The 23,565-nt window shown below is 43.0% G+C and overlaps 1 protein-coding gene across 2 annotated transcripts in view; it reads left to right on the top strand.

The window, feature by feature from the left end:
• IARS1 (isoleucyl-tRNA synthetase 1) overlaps positions 1–23,565 on the top strand; it is a 63,978-nt gene that overhangs the window by 20,682 nt on the left and 19,731 nt on the right. For both annotated transcript variants that reach the window (XM_056525291.1, XM_056525290.1), the window contains exons 5-13: positions 2,461–2,543; positions 12,601–12,718; positions 12,792–12,939; positions 13,022–13,109; positions 13,710–13,770; positions 15,142–15,237; positions 19,746–19,868; positions 21,505–21,596; positions 23,216–23,314. In XM_056525291.1, the coding sequence (XP_056381266.1) occupies positions 2,461–2,543; positions 12,601–12,718; positions 12,792–12,939; positions 13,022–13,109; positions 13,710–13,770; positions 15,142–15,237; positions 19,746–19,868; positions 21,505–21,596; positions 23,216–23,314 (908 nt within the window). The remainder of the gene's footprint in view (positions 1–2,460; positions 2,544–12,600; positions 12,719–12,791; positions 12,940–13,021; positions 13,110–13,709; positions 13,771–15,141; positions 15,238–19,745; positions 19,869–21,504; positions 21,597–23,215; positions 23,315–23,565) is intronic.

Below are 23,565 nucleotides of genomic sequence, written 5' to 3'. Positions count from 1 at the left end.
CATCAGCATTTTGGTAAAAAAAAAAAAAAATTTTCATTTTCACATCCAACTTCAACGCAAAGTCGCCAAAAACCTGTGGGGTGTTAAAGCTCACTGTACCCCTTGTTACGTTCCTTGAGGGGTGTTGTTTCCCAAATAGTATGTCATGTGGGGTGTTTTTCGTTGTTCTGGCACATGGGGGCTTCCTAAATGAGACATTCCCCCAAAAACCATTTGAGCAAAATTCTCTTTCCAAAAGCCAATGTTGCTCTTTCCCTTCTGAGCCCTCTAGTGCACCCGCAGATCACTTTACATCCACATATTTCCTTACTCGAGAGAAATGGGGTTTCAAATTTTGCGGGACATTTTCACCTATTACCCCTTGTGAAAATGAAAAATTGGGGGTAACATTAGCATTTCATTGAAAAAAATGTTTTTTTCATTTTCATGTCCAAATTTATTGAAAATTTGTCAAACAACTTTGGGGTGTTAAGGCTCACTGTACCACTTGTTACGTTCCTTGAGGGGTGTAGTTTCCCAAATAGTATGCCATGTATGGTGTTTTTCACTGTTCTGGCACCATGGGGGCTTCCTAAATGCGACATGCCCCGCAAAAACCATTTCAGCAAAATTCGCTCTCCAAAATGCCATTGTGTTCCCACAAAGCACTTCACATCCACATATGAGGTATTTCCTTACTCAAGAGAAATTGGGTTACAAATTTTGGGGCTTTTTCTCCTTTTACCCCTTGTAAAAATTGAAAAAATATGGGTCTACAAGAGCATGTTAGTGTAATAAATGAAGATTTTGAATTTGCGCCTCCACTTTGCTGCTATTCCTGTGAAACACCTAAAGGGTTAACAAACTTTCTGAATGTCGTTTTGAATACGTTGAGGGGTGCAGTTTTCAAAATGGGGTATTTCTAACAAAAAGACACTCAAATTCACTTCTAAACTTAACTGGTACCTGAAAAATTCTGATTTTGAAATTTACTTGAAAAACTGGAAAATTGCTGCTATAATTTGAAGCCCTCTAATGTCTTCTAAAAGTAAAAACAAAAATGATGCAAACATAAAGTAGATATATTGTATATGTGAATCAATATATCATTTATTTGGTATGTCTATTTTCCTTACAAGCAGAGAGCTGCTAAATTTAAAAAATTTTCATGAAATTTTGAAATTCTTCACCAAGAAATGATGCCAGTATCGACAAAAATGTAACGCTAACATGAAGAAGAATATGTCACGAAAAAACAATCTCGGAATCAAATTCCTAAGTACAAGCATCCCAGAGTTATTAATGCTTAAAGTGACAGTAGTCAGAATTGCAAAAAATGCTCTGGTCGTTAAAGGGGTACTCTGGTGCTTAGACATCTTATCCCCTATCCAAAGGATAGGGGATAAGATGCCTGATCGCGGAAGTCCCGCCGCTGGGGACCCCCGTGATCTTGCACGCGGCACCCTGTTTGTAATCAGTCCCCGCAGCGTGTTCGCTCCGGGACTGATTACCGGCGACTACAGGGCGGGCGGCTTGTGACATCACGCCCCCCCCCCCTGTGATTTCACGCTCCGCCACTCAATGCAAGCCTACGGGAGGGGGCGTGACAGCTATCACGCTCCCTCCCGTAGGCTTGCATTGAGGGGCGGAGCATGACCTCACACGGGGGCGTGACGTCACACGCCGCCTGCCCTGTAGTCGCCGGTAATCAGTCCCAGAGCGAACACACTCCGGGGACTGATTACAAACGGGTTGCCGCGTGCAAGATCACGGGGGTCCCCAGCGGCGGGACTCCTGCGATCAGGCATCTTATCCCCTATCCTTTGGATAGGGGATAAGATGTCTAAGCACCGGAGTACACCTTTAAGGTCAAGATGGGCTTGGTCCCCATCAAGGAGATTTATACAGCAACATGAATTTCCAACAGACTTCTGCATTACAAACAGCTCTAGGCAGGAAATTAGTTTACAAATTCGCTCCCTGTCTGCCTTGGTTCCTTGCCCTGTATGTTGGAAACAAAGAGTAGGAGAAGGTGGCGGTGACCCAGACGATCCACCACTGACTGGCCGCAATGGTGTCCTGTCTCTGTCAGTCAAAGGAAAACCAAAGCTGTGAGCTCCGGGAGGAGAATAGACACCAGCCTGCAGATGGGGTGCCCTGACACCAGAGACCTGCAGGGAGCCAAAAAGGTACGTATAAGCGGTTTTTATTTTGATAGCAAGCCTTTGCACCTAGGTGATTTTATTCCCAATGGACAACCCTTTTAAGCCTGATTTTCATTTTACCTTAAAATATGCTTTCAGTTGATAGTATGGAGGCCCCAATAGACAATAGACATTCAGTAGATAGATTGTTAAACCTTTCTTTTCAAACTCTCTATCTGCTCACAGCCTTCACAAGGACTCAATGTCTATAGTATATGTTAGAGGAACTGAGTATGTTCAGTCAGTTTGTCTGTTAACCTTATTGTCCTTTTTCCAGATTACTGTGACAAGGTTGGGCCGATGGATTGACTTCAAGAATGACTATAAGACCCTTTATCCCTGGTTTATGGAGACGGTGTGGTAGGTTTCTGGTTTTAAAGCTCTAGCTTGTTTTTTCTTGTCTACACTGCTGAAATTCAGCTGATGGAATCCTATTGTTTGCAATGGAATTCCGCTGCTCTGTGCATACTGTGGAATTTCTACTGACAGAACAGAATTCTACTGACAGAACAGACATCCACCCAAAGAATGAACATGTTGATTCTTTGGGCAGACTGCATTGCCATCTGTGGAGACGCCACGTCTCCCTGGTCCTACCGCTGAGGATTTCAGCGGCGCCCGCTCCAGACAAAGTCTCAGCAGACAGCGATTTAGCAGTGCAGACGAGACCTAAGGGCCTTTTTACAGGTGTGCAAACCATGTATGAAAGACTACTGAAAACAAGACCATTCCATAAATTTTTTTTTCATTTTTATCAAATATATAAAAATACAATAAAGACTATAAATGATATAGAAAGAAAGGGTGGAATACTGGGGAAGGGAGTACTCCATGGCTTGCTATCTGTTTTCCCATATGCATGTACTAATAGCTCTAAAGAGTTTGAAAAAACAGTAGGGAAAAGAAAAAAAAATTATATATTTGTTGTGCAGACTAAAATATCACAGCAGTAAATGTAAGCTCAGTGTAGATATAAATGCTGAATATATACCCAATTCTATCAGAATAAGAAGTGACATTAAGTGACTAGTGCAGCAAATAAATAAAACCAGTGAAAAGCCCTTGGGGCGAAACGTATCGGAGGTGTGTTGGGTAACTGGGGTCAAGGACTCCTGTGTACTCTACTTCTCTGCATTTAGCTTTTAATATACTTTTCTTCCTTTGTCACTTGTTTTATTTGCTGCACTGGTCACTTTACTTTTTCACTTCATATTTGGATATAACTGGGTATATGTTTACCAATTATATTTACATTGTTCCAACATGTTAATTTTATTTCTCTTGTCTGTACAATTATGGCAATACCTAATTTATATACATTTATGGTTTATTGCATTTACTCTGTATAATCTATTTTTGTTTAAAAATAATAATTTTGTGCTTTGCCATATTCTTGCAGTGTTTTTTTGTGGGATCAGTTGACTTTTTAGTAGTGCTATTAATTTTTACAAGAGGAGATTAACAAAAAGTAGTCAATTTGACAAGTTTTTGATTGACAGTTTGACAATTTTTTGATTATCGGTTACATTGTGCTGCGATTGGTGAATGCATGAAGGTGGTTTCGGCCACATGAATCCACCAGTATGTGGGAAAACAGTCGTCTTCTCCAGTTTGTTAGTAATGTCCCACCATAATTGTTAGATTAGCACACTTTGTTCTTTGCCATTTGATGCATCCCTTATTATTTATAGATTTATTAGTTCAAAAAGAGGTGTAAGGGTTTGTTTGCATAGGTCAGATTTGTTTCCACAAGTCTTAACCACCCCTAAGGACCGACCTATTTTCGGGAAGCTTTACATTTTTTCAACCTTGCCTTCCAAGAGCCCTAACTTTCGACAGAACTTTTTTTTTATTTTTTTTTATTCGCCTTATTGAAAAGTGAAAACAATAACCAAAACAATCGTTATACAGGATTACCAGAGCACGACAAAGTCCCACAATGGGAACAAGATGTAAAAAGACAATAAACATAACATTAAAAAAACGAGGATACAGATTAAAGCCACCGTCCTACTATGTAGGTTCAAGGGTCATTCAAACAGTAGATGACAACGAGGTCTGGAACATACATCTAATCGAAACAGTGTTATAGAGTAGATCGAATCCCACCTGGTGGACAAGGTGCACTAATATTCAAAGCATACATGATCCTCTACAAGGTGTAGTGTAAATAAAGCCAATCGGGCAATTGGAATGGGAGATGTGGGGATGAGCGCCCAATGGACAATGTCAGTGTGTGCCCCCCAGGGTAGAAGGAGGTCAGGAAAACCTATACAACTCAACGAACAAACTGATCTAACATAGCATCACGAGCATTCCTAAACGCAGGGACAGTGTACTGAGTCAACGAGGAGGAACACCCCACACATTATCAAATTTACCCGGGCAACCCCAATGTTTGTATACTAATTGTTCGTAGGGGATGGATGCATTAACCATACGTTTCCAACTGGACAGGGAAAGGGGCCTAGAATCCATCCATCTCATCGCTCCCATTTTCCTAGCAAACAATAAAGATTCCCTAAAAAATATACTCATGTGGTGAGTCCAATCCTCCTCAGATAGAATACCAAATAGACACACAAGCGGTTGCAGGGGGACAGATAAGGAGATTATAGTCAATAACATAGTAACAACGTCCTGCCAAAACGAAGCGATGTATGGGAAGGCCCACATCAGGTGCCAAAAATCTGCTCGCGGGGCATGGCACATATGGCAATTAGCATCTGGTGACCTTCCCATACGGTGTAGCCTCGGGTGTCAAGTAACTAGCATGTATAATATATAGCTGAACCATTTTGTTGTTAGCCGCCGGAGATACCAGCGTATGAGAGGAAGTCACCCCCTGCCACTCCTCATTAGTTAAAGAGGGCAGGTGGAGCCTCCAGTATTCCTCGGACACCAAAGAGGCACTGCTATGTTTAGTGGTGATCAGGTGAGTATACAATACCGAAATGAGTCCCCTTGGACCCTGAGAACGTAAAATTTCAATTAGGGGATAGGTGGATATAGTGGGGCCCGGTGGAGGGAATTTACTTTAAGCGTGCCTCAATTGTAAATATTTAAAGAAGGATGTTCTAGGAAGATGGAATTTGTCCTGCAGTTGAGAGAAAGACTTAAGTGTATTGTCAGTATAGAGGGAATCCAGACGGAGCACATCATGCTCCTTCCAAAATTGTGGGTCAAGATCCTGGGACAGGTTGGGAAAGGCTACATTATCCCATAGGGGCAAGTCAGCCATAACAGCAGAGAAAGAATAAATCACTTTCGCCACCCGCCACAGCTGTAAGGCCAGCCTGTGAATCTGCCAGAGACGCCATCCTGTAGTCGATGGGGCCTCGAGCCAGTTCCGCAGATCAGGAGTATTAAAGAGATACTCCCGTGGAAACTTTTTTTTTTTAATCAACTGGTGCCAGAAAGTTAAACAGATTTGTAAATCACTTCTATTAAAAAATCTTTATCCTTCCAGTACTTTTTAGGGTCTGTATACTAAAGAGAAATCCAAAAAAGAAATGCATTTCCTCTGATGTCATGACCACAGTGCTCTCTGCTGACCTCTGCTGCTAAAATGGACAGCAGAGGTCAGCAGAGAGCACTGTGGTCATGACATCAGAGGAAATGCATTTCTTTTTTGGATTTCTCTTTAGCATAGTATACAGCGCAGTTGACCCGCTAAATAATAAACATGAAAATCTGGGAGAGAATAGCCCGCCATATCCTTTAACCTTTGCAAAGTAGACAATTTCAGTTTAGACCTAGAATTGCCCCATATAATGGACGGCAACAATGAATGAAGGGATTTAAAAAACGTGGTGGGTATAGGAGTGGAGGCATGTTGTATGATGTAAAGACATTTGGGCAATATAATCATTTTAACTAAATTTATTCTACCAGGGACCAACAACAGGAGAGCACTCCAGACCCTGAACTTATCTTTCACCAAGGATAGGAGAGGAAGGACATTGAGACAGGTCTTGATGAGGGTCTTTATGAACCACCACCCCGAGATATTTAAAACTGTCGACCACCTTAAGGCCACAGGCGGTAGCAGGCCAGGGGCCTGAGGACAGCGGGAGGAATACTGATTTAGACCAATGTATACGTAGGCCTGAAAAGTCACCAAAAACATCCAGGGGAAAAATAGCCGGCGGGAGAGACCTCCTGGGGTCACTGAGGAACAGAATAAGGTCGTAAGCATGTTAGTTATGCCCAGGATGAGAACTTTCTGTCGAAGTCGGATAGCCAGGGGCTCCACTGCCACCACGAACAGAAGCGGGGACAGGGGACACCCTTGTCTGGTGCCACGCCCCAGAGTGAAGGAAGGAGAACAAGTCCCATTCACCAAAACCTGGGCCGTAGGTGCAGCATAAAGAATAGAGATCCAACGCATGAAAACTTCCCCAAAGCCGAAGTGGTTCATAGCAGACATAAGATTCTACGAGGCCATTCTACGGAGTCAAACACCTTGGCCGCATCCAGTGAGGCCAAGGCCCAGTCCCCGCCAATGACAGATCCTAGTTGCACCACAGTCTGGGCACGTCGGATGTTATCAGTAGTCGACCGTCCCGGCATAAAGCCAGATTGATCGGCATGAATAATGGAGAGAATGACCTTGTTAAGCCTGTTGGCCAGTATTTTTGTCAGAATTTTGTAATCCAAGTTCAGATGTGAAATCGGGCGGTACGAACCGCAGTCCAGTGGGTCCTTATCAGGTTTCAACAAAACCACAATGGTGGCCTCATAGAGGGACCTAGGCAATGAACCGGCGCGAAATGACTCTCTGAACATGGACCGCAAAGAGGGGAGAATATGGGGCAAATATGTAAGATACACCTCTAACTGCAGGCCGTCCGGGCCAGAGGCCTTTCCCTTGGCCATGTCTTTAAGCGGGTTCTCAATCTCCTCCACCGTAATGTCCCCATCAAGAAGTGTTGTCTCCTCAGTAGTTAAGGTCAGGAACTGTATCCCGTCTAAATATAAGTCAAGGTCCTCAGGGCTATAGTGTGCTCTGGAAGCGTATAGATCAGTATAAAATTGGCTAAAGCGTCGGGCTATGGCGTCTGTAGCTATCAGGACCTCACCCGTATCCGAGCGGATCCGTAATATAGGGGTAGACGCTCCATTCTGCCATACTATATGGGCCAATAATTTCCTGGATTGATTCCCATTTTCAAAATAGAATTGTTTAATAAAGAAAAGTTTCCTATTCATCCTTTCATTTAAATGTTGCATATACAATCTCCCCATAGATAACCATGCTTCTCTATTGGCGTCCAAGGAATCATCAACATATCTAGCTTCCAACTCTAGCAGCCAGGTCGTCATCTATTTGAAAGGATTCCCGTTTTAAATAAGAAATACTTCACCTAAGGCACCTCCGTCAGTAAGCCTTCAGCGTGTCCCATAGAGTTCCCTGGTCAGCATGGTCTACGTGTGCGCCCAGAAAGGCCTGTAATTGGTCAGGAATTCTGTCTACTGGGCCCAATAATTTCAACCAAAAGGGGTGAACCTTCCACCTGCGATGCCCTAAATCAGACATAAGGGTCAATTTTAAAACGACAGGGGAGTGATCTGAAATCGCCAGTGGCTTGTAAGCTATCTCTAACACCATATTCAGAAGTAATGAGTTCCCAAACATTAAATCGATAAGGGACAGAGAGTGGCGTCCCCGTGTGAAACACGAGTAAGTACGACTATGTGGGAAGTGTATTCTGTAAATATCCAACCACCCCAATACATCAATGAGGACAGGGGGGAGGTCCCAGAAGCTGAAGGTCCCACCCCTGCCCCATGGCGGTCTAAAGTTTGAGTCGGTACCATGTTAAAATCCCCAAAGCATAAACACTTAGCTGTCGGATATGCCGCAGCGAATACCACAGCTCTGTGGAGAATATCCAACAAAGCAGGGGGAGGGGGGGTATAGATGCCCATAAGAACATTTTGGTCATTATTAATGTAGGCATAAATAAAAATAAATCTGCCATTAGGGTCTATAACTGTATTAATTGGTTCCCACCTCAAAGAACGATGCACCAAAAAGGAAACACCATGGGAAAATGAGGTATGGAGGGAATGGGCCTGCCACTGAACCCACGGGTTGTGAAGCAAATGGCACCGCTCCTTCACCAAATGCGTGTCCTACAAGCACACAATTTGAGGGTTAAATTTACGAATATGTTGAAAAATCAAAACCCCTTTCTTAGGGGCACTCATTCCCCGCACATTCCAAGACATAATAGTACAATCACCCATCGTATGCATGAAATAGGTATAGTGCCCTCCAGAGAGGGATCATGAGAAGACAATAAAGATCTCCACATGGTTGATACAAGTACACCCCGTCCAGTATCACAGAAGTTGCATGCCCAGATGAATTGGTGAACAAGATCATAACCCTTACTAGGATACAGTGGAACCCTCCTAACAATTTAAACAAGTAAAAGAACAGCATACGTATCAATCAGTCGCCCAACAAAGGACTAGAAAATAAATGTATAGGTAGATAAGGTGGCTATAGTATGGGGTAGAGCCTGTGATGCTATACATGTAAAGTATCCCACTCCCACCCTCCAAACATGAGAATCCATTCACCACATAATGGACATAGACTATGGTGCATAAGTCCACAATATGGACAATCAGCAAGTGGTCCCTGTAAGGCAAATTGGTTAGTCAGAGGAAAAAAGAAGTAAGAGAGGGGCAGGTCAGCAAACAGAGGAAGAAAGACAAGATACAAAGAAATCGAAAAGGTTGAAGGGAGGAGAAGAGTAGCAAGGCAGAGTAGAGAAGATATAAGAGTACGGGGAGGAGGCTGAAGAAATGGGGAGAGAAAAAGTTGGCTGGATTGGGCCATTGGTCAGTTACCCAGAATGAGTAAGGCAGTCCCGAAACAGCTACACAGAGGCCTATGCAGGGAGCCCCAGTGGAATGCCGAAAGGAGAGAAGTCCATCTCTCAACGGGGAGAGGGGCGCCTCTGTCGCCGCACCCATTCATCCACCTCCCTAGGGGAGTTGAAGAAAATGGTTCAGTCTCCGTCTGCAACCCGTAGTCGAACTGGATAGGCCATGGAATAAGCAATGTTTAGGTCCTGTAATCTCGCCTTCACAGCCGTGAAGGTGGCCCTGCGTTTCTGTAAATCAGCGGAGAAATCCCGAGACAAGGACACTTTGGCGTTATCATATGAAATGTCCCTGAGCTGCCTGGCTAGGCGGAGGATTAAGTCACGGTCATTACAATTGAGGATCCGGGCAAGAAGGGGTCTGGGGGAGCTCCGGGGGGGCGGGGGGGGAGGGGCCGGGCAGGGACCCTGTGTGCCCTCTCCACTTTGAATGCCACTGACAATGGCGCGTTAGGGAACAAGTCCCGGAACAACTTCTCAACAAACGCTGCAGCCTTCAGCCCTCTCCGGCAGTCCAATAATCCGGACATTATTTAGTCTCAGCCTGTTTTCCAAATCATCATTCTTTTGCCTGCATTGCTCCAACTGTGATTGCAAAGCAGACTTTCATTAGGTACTGGAGCCAAAGTGTCCTCTAGAGCAGACACCCTGCCCTCAGCTTCTGTAATACGGCTCCTCAGGATTTGCATGTCCTGCAGCAGCAGCCCCACATCAATTTTAACTTCCTCCATCTTACCGGTCAGAGTCGTCTGGCAAGACGTTATGGCGGTGAGAAGTTGTGCAGTAACTTGTTTCAGCATGAGGTCCAGGGCTGGTGTCGGCGCCTGCTGCCTCTGTGTTCCGGAGGCCTCCGCCCATTCCCCGGGCTCACCGCTGTCCTCAGGACCGCGGGTGCCATCTTGGCTGGCATCCCGGGCAAAATCTCGGAGCCTCTCTATGGCTGACCTGTCCCGATTCTGGGTCTGCTCTGATCTACTGGACCGGACCACCATCAGGAGAAGAATGGAGGTAGGTATGCTCAGGAGACTGAAATCACGGGCTCAGAGCGGGAGCTTCTCCTACATGCGACCACTCTGCTCGCCGGTCAGGCCACGCCCCCCTTTTGACAGAACTTTATTAGGAATTGTTTTTTCAGATGTCCAGCAGTCAGACATGTATCCCCTATCCGCAGGACTTTCCCGCGATCTCTCGTACAGGGCCCCAGCTCTGCTCTGCTAGAGCGATTTTCGTACCCAACACATCAGCTGGTTGAAACACGCACCCTCCATTTATCTCTATGGGAGAGGCGGAGACACACAAATGCAGTGTCTCCGCCTCTCCTGTAGAGGTTAATAAAAAGGGCTTGTTTCTCTTTAAATAATTTTAATTAAGTTTTTCAATCAGAAATACAACAAAGAAAAATACACTTTGTCCAAAGGTAAGTTTAACAACATAATATCAAGAAAGCTGAGAGACAGTGATTCAGCACAAATGTCCATGTTTCCTTTGCTTTCAACTTCCATTGACTCATATACTGATATATTTTTACTGATCAATGTATATTGTAACTCTAACTGTAGCAAGTTTGTCTTTGAAATAACTTTCTCAGGTAATGAGAGATTAATTTAATAACTAAAATAAGAAAAATACAAAGGACGTATAGGAAGGCTTTACAATTGAGGATTATTTGTATAATAATGTTTTTGTAGTATAAAACTACGCTGCTCAAAAAAAATAGAGGGAACACTTAAATAACACAATGTATCTCCAAGTCAATCACACTTCTGTGAAATCACACTGTCCACTCAGGAAGCAACACTGATTGACAATCAATTCCACATACTGTTGTGCAAATGGAACAGACAACAGGTGGAAATGATAGGCAATTAGCAAGACACCCCCAATAAAGGAGTGGTTCTGCATGTGGAGACCACAGACCACTTCTCAGTTCTTATGCTTCCTGGCTGATGTTTTGGTCACTTTTGAATGCTGGCGGTGCTTTCACTCTATTGATAGCATGAGACTGAGTCTACAACCCACTCAAGTGGCTCAGGTAGTGCAGTTTATCCAGGATGGCCCATCAATGCGAGCTGTGGCAAGAAGGTTTGCTGTGTCTGTCAGCGTAGTGTCCAGAGCATGGAGGCACTACCAGGAGACAGGCCAGTATATCAGGAGACATGGAGGAGGCCGTAGGAGGGCAACAATGCAGCAGCAGGACCGCTACCTCCGCCTTTGTGCAAGGAGGAGGAGCACTGCCAGAGCCCTGCAAAATTACCTCCAACAGGCCAAAAATGTGCATGTGTCCACTCAAACGGTCAGAAACAGACTCCATGAGGGTGGTATGAAGGCTCGATGTCCAAAGGTGGAGGTTGTGCTTACAGCCCAACACCGTGCAGGACGTTTGGCATTTGCCAGATAACACAAGAATTTGGCAAATTCACCACTGGCGCCCTGTGCTCTTCACAGATGAAAGCAGGTCACACTGAGCACATGTGACACACATGACAGAGTCTGGAGACGCCGTGGAGAACATTCTGCTGCCTGCAACATCCTCCAGCATGACCGGTTTGGTGGTGGGTCAGTAATGGTGTGGGGTTGCATTACCTTGGGGGGGCCGCACAGCCCTCCATGTTGTTGCCAGAGGTAGCCTGGCTGCCATTAGGTACACTACTGAACATCATTTTGACTTGTTTTAAGGACATTACATCAAAGTTGAATCAGCCTGTAGTGTGGTTTTCCACTTTCATTTTGAGTGTGACTCCATATCCAGACCTCCATGAGGTGATAAATGTGATTCCCACTGATCATTTTTGTGTGATTTTGTTGTCAGCACATTCAACTATGTAAAGATGAAAGTATTTCATACAATTAGTTCATTCATACAGATCTAGGATGTGTTATCTTAGTGTTCCCTTTATTTTTTTGAGCAGTGTAACTTCCTTTAGCAGAGGCGGGGCTGAGCTGGGAGATTGCAGGGGTCTCAGTTGTCTGACCCCCCGCCATCTGAAATTTTTACTCTATCCAGCATTAGGGGATAGATTTCTTGCTGCTGGACATCATCTTCTTTACGAAGTACAACCCTAAAGCTATGTCAAAAATTAGGGCTCTTGGAAGGCAAGGGTGAAAAAAACGTAAAAAAAATAAATTAATAAAATAAATAAGTAAATAAGTAGTCATTCAGGGGACATTTTCTTTAATGGCAGCTTTTATGTGGGGTCGAGTGGGAATGTTTTTTTTTTTTGTTTGTTTGTTTTTTTGCCACTTGTTTCTATCTGTGGACCTGTGTGAGGGCTCTCTTTTGTGTGGTGAGATTTACTTTTTATTGGAATTATTTTGGGCACTTAGGATAAATAACTTAAACATTTATAGATTTTAGATCAAACCTGGTCAGTTATGTTTTTTTATATGATAAATTGGAAAAACCTTTAGTCCCTCTAGGGGACTTTAACATAGAAATGCTGGATCCACTTGTATTATTATTTAAACATACTCCTACTATACCTTGCCATTCTTTATTGTTGTTTGTCTGTATGGCACAGGTGGGTGTTCAAGCAGCTCTTTGATAAAGGCCTTGTGTACCGAGGTGTTAAAGTGATGCCGTTCTCCACTGCCTGTAACACTCCATTATCTAACTTTGAGTCCCATCAGAATTACAAGGTATTTTATTGATTTCTTTTAAAGACTTTGTATGTGGGCATTGGCACCACTCTGACACCATCTCTCCTCTCAGGATGTACAAGATCCCTCCGTTATTGTCACCTTTCCCTTACTCGAAGACTCAACCGTGTCACTTGTGGCCTGGACAACCACCCCATGGACCTTGCCCAGCAACATGGCTCTTTGTGTTAATCCAGAACTGATCTATGTTAAGCTGAGAGGTATGTGAAACTGGAGAGGTTCTATATAATATATCAGTTCAGAGGATGACAGCAAAGTGATGTTGTTTTCGTTACTTTATAGATAAGTCTAATGGGAATGTTTATATTCTGATGGAAGCCCGGCTGTCTGCCCTGTTCAAGACGGAGGCTGAATATGAAATTCTGGACAGGTTCAGTCCCCTCCTTCTTCTCTTTTTTATTTCTGCTAGAAATTCAGTGACTGCATCTGCTATTATTAAAAGGCTTGTCTCCAGAGGGCCTGTTAGCCTGTATGGGCCTCTGGAGAACTTGTCTCAACCATGCATTACACATCACAGACAGCTATGTTATTGCAGTGATTGCTGCAGGCTATATGAACACTTGTAAGCCGCTGGCAATAAAACTGCACACAGGGAACTATTCAAGTGAACAGGAGTCATCCAGTGAGGGGTAACCATTGTAATATACCCATATAATACACTTGATGATGAAGGCTCTGTCCCTCCTGAATAAGCGCACTCATATGCCTGTATAATACACTGATGGTGTTTCTTCCCTCCCAGATATTTCTCAACTTATTCTGTCTACTACCAGATGTGAAGAGTTAACATAAATTGTAAAGTTTTAGGGTTGTTACATGATTCCTGGCATAGCCTATGCAATATTCCTTACTGAACACCTAAAGCTGGGCTTCTTAATTCCTGGTATACAGAATGCTTTTATTCTCTCATAGCTCTGCACCAATGTTCCTGTAGTAATGAATCCATATGATATTTATTTCCTATTTCTAGGTTCCCAGGCATTACCCTTAAAGGAAAACGGTATCGGCCTTTATTTGACTACTTTGCCCAGGTAATACTGGAACATAACTTCTATGACTATGAATTTAAAGGAAAACTGTCAGCTTGCTCCCCCCCCGTACTAACCAGCAGTACTGGCTGGTAGTGCGGGGAACACTGATCAGTTTGATGCTTACCGTGCCCAGATCTGCCTTGCCGCTTGGCCGTAATCTTCTATTTTCAGCATATGCTAATTAGGCACTAACTTGCTTCGGCCAGGCTAACTGGCTCTCTGACGTAAGCTTTTTTGGCCGCAGCGCCACCCAGTTTATCAATATTCCTCCCCTCCCTCCACCTCTCCCTCCTCATTACAGAGCGGGGAGAAGAGGGAGGAATATTAATGAGCTGGGCGGCGCTGTGGCCAGAAACGCTGACGTTAGAGTGCCAGGTAGCCTGGCCGGTGCCAGTTAGCACCTAATTAGCATATACCAAAAATAGAAGATTTCGTCCAAACGGCGGGGCGGATCCGGGCACGATAAGCGTCAAACTGATCAGCGTCACCTGCACTACCCCCTCACACACTACCGCTGGTTAGTGTGGGGGGAGCAAGCTGACAGTTTTTCTTTAAATTAACAAGCACGATTTCCTGTGATCTCTTCTGTATCATTGATCTGTCCAAAGTTACTATTCACAGTGTGAATTGTTGCTATCTGCAGTCTTGGCCAGGAAATCTAAGGCTTTGCAAGATTTTAGCAGTTTGGAGAAAGTCTTGAGGAGTGATGCAGTTTTTGTAGGATCCCTTTTTAAAGGGATTATCCCAAGATTTAAAAAATATTTCTATCATTACAAAAATAATACTCTTCTGTAAATATGACTGGTTATATATTACTGCCTATATTACTACTTGTAGCCTATTTCCAGTGCTAAGATCCTAATTGTACAAAGATGGCATAATGATACCTGTCATTGTGCATGAGCTGCTTCTTTTCACTGGACACTGGTCATACATTCATAGGGAATCAAGACACCATGGGGTGATCAAACAGAGACATGTAATGTTTCAGTTTTCACTAACCTTAAAACAAACAGAGTGACACACAGAAGGGATGCAGAGGCCTATAGTAAATCTTGTATCTCAGTCCAGGGTCCTCCAGGATCCCCCCTTCTGTGTGCTCACAGTGTATGAGAAATGTCATAGCATCTAGTCTACACCCACTATCTCATGGACACCTGAAAATTAGATAGTGCTACTACTCATGTACACACAGTGGCTTGTTGAATGGCTTGTGACCATTTTACTAGAGGGCGACCACAAGTGATCTGCTACTTTCATCTTTTCATAGAGATAGCTGTACTAAATGATGTCTGAGCTGATGTAGTGGAGCTGCGGATCTGTCCGATTTCTCCTTTCTGTTGTATTAATTATGTTATTCTTTTTTTCCAGGCTGCAGACAGGGGAGCATTCACTGTTGTGTTTGATAACTATGTCAAGTCAGAAGATGGTACTGGTGTGGTGCACCAGGCCCCATACTTTGGCGCGGTATGTGAGATCAATGCCTGGCTTCCTATCTTGACCTGCTCTTGTATTACCTTAAAGGGAACCTGAACATGAAGTCTAATATGCCAGCATGTTATAGAACACAATTTGTTAAGCAGATTGATTGATTTGTGAAAAAGATCTGTAACTTCTCTTCATGGATGCCAGGCACATCTTTTCTATATTACTGCCTCACTAGGTTTATTCTGCAGTATCGGAGGGCAGTGTTAAGTAGTGACAGAGGTCCCCATATTCCAGTGCTGTCTCACTTTGTTTCTTGCATTAGTTTTAATGAAAACACTTCTGCATCTGAGTTAGAGTGCTCTAGTCCTGATGTGTGCATGTTCTGTCTAGTTCATTCATGTACTGCCCCTGCCCTTGTCCACTCACTGCTGCTTCACAACTTCCTGCTTATACTGTGACAAAGGTAAAAAGTTGCCAATAAGCAACAGGCAGATGCAGCAGTTCACAAACACATTTAATGAAAACTACAAAAACTAATAAAAGAAGCAAATAAATGAGATGCACTCAGAGCTGAGCCCACTTCATATGGGGATAGCCCTTGTGTGCCCTCAATATTAACCTCTTTTACTCTCCAGACAGTAGTAGTGTCCTTCTTTGTGCCAACAGGTAGTTTTAGTGCCCTCCTTTGTGCCTCCAGACTGAATTTGTGCCCTTCTTTGTGCCCAGAGACACTAATAGTACCCTCCGTTGTGCCCCAACACAGTCTATGTCCCCCATATGTATGTATAGCAGCACCGTACGTTTTTTTACCTGCTCAAGAGATGACATTATAAAGAATTCCCAGCTGGAACCTGTCCCGACAGCAGAGCCAGTCTCTGATTCCTCCCACATGTGTACATGTGTCTGGTTTGGGCTGCGACTAACAATTATTTTCATTAACGATTAGTTGGCCAATTATTGTTTTGATCGAATAATCGTATAATAATAACCATAGTGGAGAAGATAATTTGTGAGTTAGATTTGGGAAAGAAGGGGAATCTGCTGAGGACCACAGTTGCATATATACACAGTGATGATCACTAAATGTATATGAACTTTAGAAATTGGCTGACCACCTAATCGACCAAACAATTAATCGATTATGAAAATAGTTGACAACTATTTTCATAATGAATTAGTTGCCAATAAATCGGTTAGTTATTTTAGATCTAGTCTGGTCTGATCACATTCTGATGACCATCAGAGGCCTATAGTGGTGTGTATCTCTCTGTTTCTGACAGCCAGACCTGCCTATCTTGATGCCTGATGGGGAGAAGGAGTCAGGACAGCAGTCAGTCTTAGGCTGGCCTTACATACAGTATTTTGAGCCTTATTTTCATCCTTAGTTTCAGCGGTTTTTATGTTCCAGCACAATTTCTTAAGCCATTTTTTTCTCTGCTTTTTGCTTTTACTGGTCAAAAATTGCCCAAAATATGATGGTGAACAAACAATACATTGACCCAGATTTCTTAATCAGTGTAAAAACTGTCTGGTTTTGCCAATCACAGCTCAGCTTTTATTTCTCATCGATCGCTGGTAAAGTGAAAGCTGAGCTGTGATTGGTTGTTATGGGCAAATCCAGACAGTTTTTAGCCTCTGAGAGATTCATAAACCTGGGCCACTGTTGTGTTCACAGAGCTTTTTGAGCCTATTGTGGGGCAAAAAAGTATATAGTCTAGGGATCGACCGATATTGATTTTTTATAGAGCCGATACCACAACCTGTGAACTTTCAGGCCGATAGCCGATAACTTATATCGATATTCCGTGCATTTTAATTCCCCCCCCAAATATCCTTGGTAAAATGAGGGTGCGTGTGTGTGGGTATACCCTGATAAACTGTTTCTGGACCCACAGAAGCCGCTGCAGATCAATGATTTAAAGCGGGCTCTTTAAACAATGAACTGCAGCGGCTTTTGTGGGGCCAGAGACTACCGCCTGCTTCTCTCCCCCTGCTTGTCCTGAGTCCAACCACTGCCGCTGCCCAATTGCCGCCCCCTGTCTATCCTCTGGCCAGAGACCACCGCCACTGCCCCATTGCCTCCCACATCCCCAGTTTTATAATTACCTTTTCCCGGGGCCCGGACTACTTCTGGCTCTGGCGGGATCCTGCGCTGGTGCTGTGCGCTGCCCAATGATGAGTGATGTCCTCAAAGCGACATCACCGTCAGTGGCGCACAGTGACAGGGCAGGACACCGCCGGAGCCAGAAGTAGAGCGGACCCCGGGAACAGGTAATTATAAAACCGGGGATGGGGGACGCAATGGGGCAGCGGCGGCGGTCTCTGGTCAGAGGATAGGCAGGGGGAGGCAATGGGGCAGCGGCAGTGGTTGGACTGATGACCCCTGGACAGGCAGGGAGGGGAGAAGCGAGCGGCGGTCTCTGGCCCCACAATAGCCGCTGCAATTCATTGATTTAAAGTGCCCGCATTATCGGCATTGTCAGCAAGGTAATTGCCGATACCGATAACTTAGAAAATCGTGAGTATCGGTCGATAATATTGGCCAAACCGATAATCGGTCGATCCCTAATATGGTCAGCCACCAATTGTGCAAGTTCTACCACTTAAAAAGATGAGAGAGGACTGTAATTTTCACCATAGGGTATACCTATGGTGAAAATTACAGGCCTCTCTCATCTTTTTAAGTGGGAGAACTTGCACAATTGGTGGCTGACTATATTAGGGATCGACCGATTATCGGTTTGGCCGATATTATCGGCCGATATTCACGATTTTCTAAGTTATCGGTAACGGCAATTACCTTGCCGATAATGCAACTATGAGAGACCTAATAAGAAAAAAAAATCCATAAAACACTGTCTGATTTTGAAAGAATTTATTGTCACATTTTGGTGGAAAAGAATTATTTGGTCACCTAAAACAAGCAAGATTTCTGTCTCTCACAGACCTGTAATATCTTCTTTAAGAGTCTCCTCTGTCCTCCACTCTTTACCTGTATTAATGGCACCTGTTTAAACTCATCAGTATAAAAGACACCTGTCCACAACCACAAACAGTCACACTCCAAACTCCACCATGGCCAAGACCAATGAGCTGTCGAAGGACACCAGAAACAAAATTGTAGACCTGCCCCAGGCTGGGAAGACTGAATCTGCAATAAACAAGAAGCTTGGTGTAAAGAAATCAACTGTGGGAGCAATTATTAGAAAATGGAAGACATACAAGACCACTGATAATCTCCCACGATCTGGGGCTCCACGCAAGATCTCACAACGTGGTGTCAAAATGATCACAAGAACAGTGAGCAAAAATCCCAGAACCACACAGGTGGACCTAGTGAATGACCTGCAGAGAGCTGGGATCAAAGTAGCAAAGGCTACCATCAGTAACACACTACTCCTCCGAGGACTCAAATCATGCAGTGCCAGACGTGTCCCCCTGCTTAAGCCAGTACATGTCCGGGCCCGTCTTAAGTTTGCTAGAGAGCATTTTGATGATCCAGAAGAGTATTGGGAGAATGTCATATGGTCAGATGAAACCAAAGTAGAACTTTTTGGTAAAATCTCAACTCGTAGTGTTTGGCAGGGAAAGAATGCTGAGTTGCATCCAAAGAACAGCATACCCACTGTGAAGCATGGGGGTGGAAACATCATGCTTTGGGGCTGTTTTTCTGCTTAGGGACCAGGACGACTGATCCGTGTAAAGGAAAGAATGAATGGGGCCATGTATTGTAAGATTTTGAGTGAAAACCTCCTTCCATCAGCAAGGGCATTGAAGATGAAACGTGGCTGGGTCTTTCAGCATGACCATGATCCTAAACACATTGCCCGGGCAACAAAGGAGTGGCTTTGTAAGAAGCATTTCAGGATCTAGAGTGGCCTAGCCAGTCTCTAGATCTCAACCCCATAGAAAACCTTTGGAGGGAGTTGAAAGTCCGTGTTGCCCAGCGACAGCCCCAAAACATCACTGCTCTAGAGGAGATCTGCATGGAGGAATGGGCCAAAATACCAGCAACAGTGTGTGAAAACCTTGTAAAGACTTACAGAAAACGTTTGACCTCTGTCATTGCCAACAAAGGGAATATAACAAAGTATTGAGATGAACTTTTGTAATTGAATACTTATTTTCCACCATAATTTGCAAATACATTCTTTAAAAATCAGACAATGGGATTTTATGTATTTTTTTTTCTCATTATGTCTCTCATAGTTGAGGTATACCTATGATGAAAATTACACGCCTCTCTCCTCTTTTTAAATGGGAGAACTTGCACAATTGGTGGCTGACTAAATACTTTTTTGCCCTACTGTATGTGATCGACAAAACTGGTAAAAAATAACCTTCTTGCCTTTTCTACTGTTTGGCTTTCTGTGCAGCTACTGTTACACAAGAGCTGTAATGTTTATATGTAAGTAATATATAGCTTTGAACTTAAACCCCTTGCTCACATCTAAGCAGGTTCCATATTTACTTTACCCATGTGCACTATTACTACAGGGATCTCACTGGTTTGCAAGTCACAACTTCTGTCTCTTCTTCCCTTGCAGGACGATTATAGGGTCTGCATGGACTTTGGGATCATTCAGAAAGACTCTGTTCCTGTGTGCCCAGTCAATGCCTCTGGCTGCTTCTCTGACGAAGTGACTGATTTTGCAGGACAATACGTCAAGGTTCGATTCATTATTGTCCATATTGCCTTTCCTTGATTCCTGCCAGTCCTCCCTGATAGTTCTCTCAGTCAGCTCAGTCTATTATAGAGTAGACAGTATATAGCAGTCAGTGACAGGTAGGTGGCAGCATTTGAAAATAAGTGGTGGTGCTATTAGTGTAGATATAGAGTTGCAACAGGAGATGATTTACAGCAGAGAAGCTTGATGCATGAGGAGATCCTATACTCCCACCTTTACACTGTCTTTATACAGCCACCTGTGAAAGAGGAGCAGCGGTCAGTGTATCATTACATTGCTTTGAGCATTCTAGGACAATCAGCCTTCTGATGGTTTTCCAGACATCAGCAATTTCTAACTGATTGTATATTTTTATTTTAATATATTTACAGCTTATGTGAGCCATCAGCTTGAATCTTAATCTGTAAATATCCAGATTAATCTAACATACTTTACCTATCTGTTGATGTGATAATAAACCTTGGCTGTACAGGTGACAAGGGGATCACTGAGCTAACCAGATTCAGAGCTTATTCACTGCAGGACACTAAAAACGCTCGGTTGAAACAATATTCTCCATTACCAATATCATACTGTTTCGTGTTATAGGTCTGCAAAGGAGAGATGCAGGCACAATATGGTTGGGTAAATGTACAGATTTACATATCTTGTACTTTAAATCATTTGAAGCCGAATTTTTTTTTATGCAAAGGTGGAGATAAGTCAGGGCAAGTACACTTTTATGTTTTTTTTTTGTTTTTTTTTTTTATCCAAACAACCCAGTGATCCTAACTTTGTGAAAAAAAAGTGTGCTCTGGGATTTATACTCTGTGTAGTAAAACATGGCTGTATGTTGATTCTTTTTTTGTAAGAGTACGGCTGGGTTCACACCACGTTTTTGCAATACAGTTCCCGTATACGTTTTCAATTTGAAAACCGTACGGAACCGTATTGAAAACCGTATGCATTGACTCTCCATTGAAACCGTATGCCAAAAGATGCATCAGGTTTTAGTTTTGAATCCTGTACGGCTTTCAGTTTTTTCCAATACCCAAAACCGTAGTCTACCACGGTTTTTGGTCCGGGTGAAAAACCGTATTGAAACACATACATTCTTTTTTAACATGGGGGTCAGTGGGAACCTTACAGAACTGTATGTGCGTACGGTTCCATACGGGTTTTGATTTTACACAGTTTTTTTTTTTCTTGGAATTTGAATGAAGCAAGTGCAACTTTATTTATAATGGAATGAAAAGTTAAAAACGTATACGTTTTTCTCTAAAAGAAATGGATGCAACCGGACATCATTTTTCAAACCGTATACGGGTTAAAATGTTTACACATGTTTTGATACAGTTTAGCCAGGTTTTGAGAAATACGTCTTTTTTTTTTTTAATCAAAAACCGGATACGGGAACTGTATTGCAAAAAAAGTGGTGTAAACCTGGCAAAAAGTTAATAAAGATCCTACATAAGATACTGCATAACTTTTCACCTCTCATGACTGTAGAGCAGATGTTTAGTGTTACAGATGCTGTGTCATCCTACGTACTCCCCCCCCCCCCCCCCCCACACACACACACACACACACACACACACTTGACCTCTAATGACAATGAATTGTATATTTCTTCCCTAAGGATGCTGATAAGAACATTATAAAGCTCCTGAAAGAGCGAGGCCGCTTGGTGCACAGCAGCACATACAAGCACAGTTACCCCTTCTGCTGGAGGTAAGTTTCTAGAATTAGGTCATCCCACTTTCCAGGGTATTTCTTATGTTTCAAAATAACTCTCCAAACTGTAGGTAAAATGTAATATATTTATTACAAAATCTGTAAGAATCCTATCACATACAAAACTATTAGGTACAATGCAGGAATCGGTAAGTATACAGTCTGAATCTCACAACCAGAGATCCTCAAATAGGTCAATCCCCAAACTTTCTTGACGCGTTTCCCCGTAATTCAGATAATTTTTCGGTTCATCAGGGGATTTGGCAGTGTGTAAGGGGAGATTTTAAATGTATACATAAGATTATTCCATCACTCAAATATACTTTACATGGAGCAGCAACAAACAAAAAACTTAACGGCAAAAGCTTGCTATATGGCGTTATGCAAATATTTTCCAGGAATATTCTACTCCATCAAAGAAACTTCAAGTATGAATCCTTACTCCTTGTGATGCAGTGGGAACGTATAGCTATTGTGTATAGATGTCACATAAGTAAGCATAGTAACGGAATGTCCACAATTGGTTCGTATTGATCACCAGCACATCAAGCGACCAGATATACTCTCCATAATCACACTCCCCTATAGACAAGCATACACTAGATATTGTAACTGCATACAGGGCACACATTTTCGGACTTCACTCCATAAATTTTCAGGATTAACTCTCACCAACGTTAGATAAAGATCCCATACGGATATCCCGCTGACTGGAATCGGAGTATGTATCGGTCATTGGCAGTGTCTGACAATAGTGGGGATTCGGCTGCAGCGATAACATCTTTGCTACGGCGATATCTTTTGGAGTTGATTTATTTATCGGAAACCGCTGCAAGTTTTGGAAAGGATTTCCGTATGGGATCTTTATCTAACGTTGGTGAGAGTTATCCTGAAAACTTATCGCGTGAAGTCCGAAAGTGTGTGCCCTGTATGCAGTTACTATATCTAGTGCATGCTTTTCTATAGGGGAGTGTGATTATGGAGAGTATATTGGTCACTTGATGTGCTGGTGATCAATACGAAGCAATTGTGGACATTCCGTTATTATGCTGACTTATGTGATATCTATACACAACAGCTATACATTCCCACTGCACCACAAGGAGTAAGGATTCATACTTGAAGTTTCTTTGAAGGAGTATGATATTCCTGGAAAATATTTGCATAAAGCCATATAGCAAGCTTTTGCCGTTAATAACTGTTTTTTGTTTGTTGCTGCTCCATGTAATGTATATTTGTGTGATGGAATAATCTTATGTATACATTTATAATCTCCACTTACACACTGCCAAATCCCCTGATGAACCGTAAAATTATCTGAATTATGGGGAAACGCTTTGGGAATGTTTTGACCTATTTGAGGATCTCTGGTTGTGAGATTCATATGACTGTATACTTATTGATTCCTGTATTGTACCTAATAGTTTTGTATGTGATAGGATTTTAGGATTTTTACAGATTTTGTAATAAATATATTACATTTTAGCAACAGTTTGGAGAGTTTTTTGGTTAAAATAGCTCACTTGGTCATTAGAGTCCATGTATTTCAGTGATAGTGTATTTCTCATGTTTCCTCCCTTATGGCGTTGCTTGTGTAACCAGTGTTCTCTTCTCAGGTCAGAGACTCCACTTATTTACAAAGCCGTCCCCAGCTGGTTTGTTAGAGTTGAACACATGGTGGACAGACTTCTGCAGAACAACAGTCAGTGTTACTGGTAAGGACAGTAAACATGCATGATAGCTAGAAACTTCTGCTGTCTGTGGGAAAGTGTTGTGTGTGTGCTACAAGGCAATATATTTGGTGTATACTCTGTAGTATGAGCTGTGCCTGCACTCCCTTACAACTTCAAATTATCATGCTGTATGATGCCAATTCTGCTTGCTTCTCTATTGTCACTGGTGCAGGGGACATTATATACCATTGACTGTAAGTGGAAGCCACATCCTATGTTATAGTAAGTTATTG

This window comes from Hyla sarda, chromosome 6 (genome assembly GCF_029499605.1).
Source record: "Hyla sarda isolate aHylSar1 chromosome 6, aHylSar1.hap1, whole genome shotgun sequence".
NCBI classification, from domain to species: domain Eukaryota; kingdom Metazoa; phylum Chordata; class Amphibia; order Anura; family Hylidae; genus Hyla; species Hyla sarda.
Note: the sequence above shows the minus strand (reverse complement) of the source record. Positions and strands in the feature narration are given on the sequence as shown.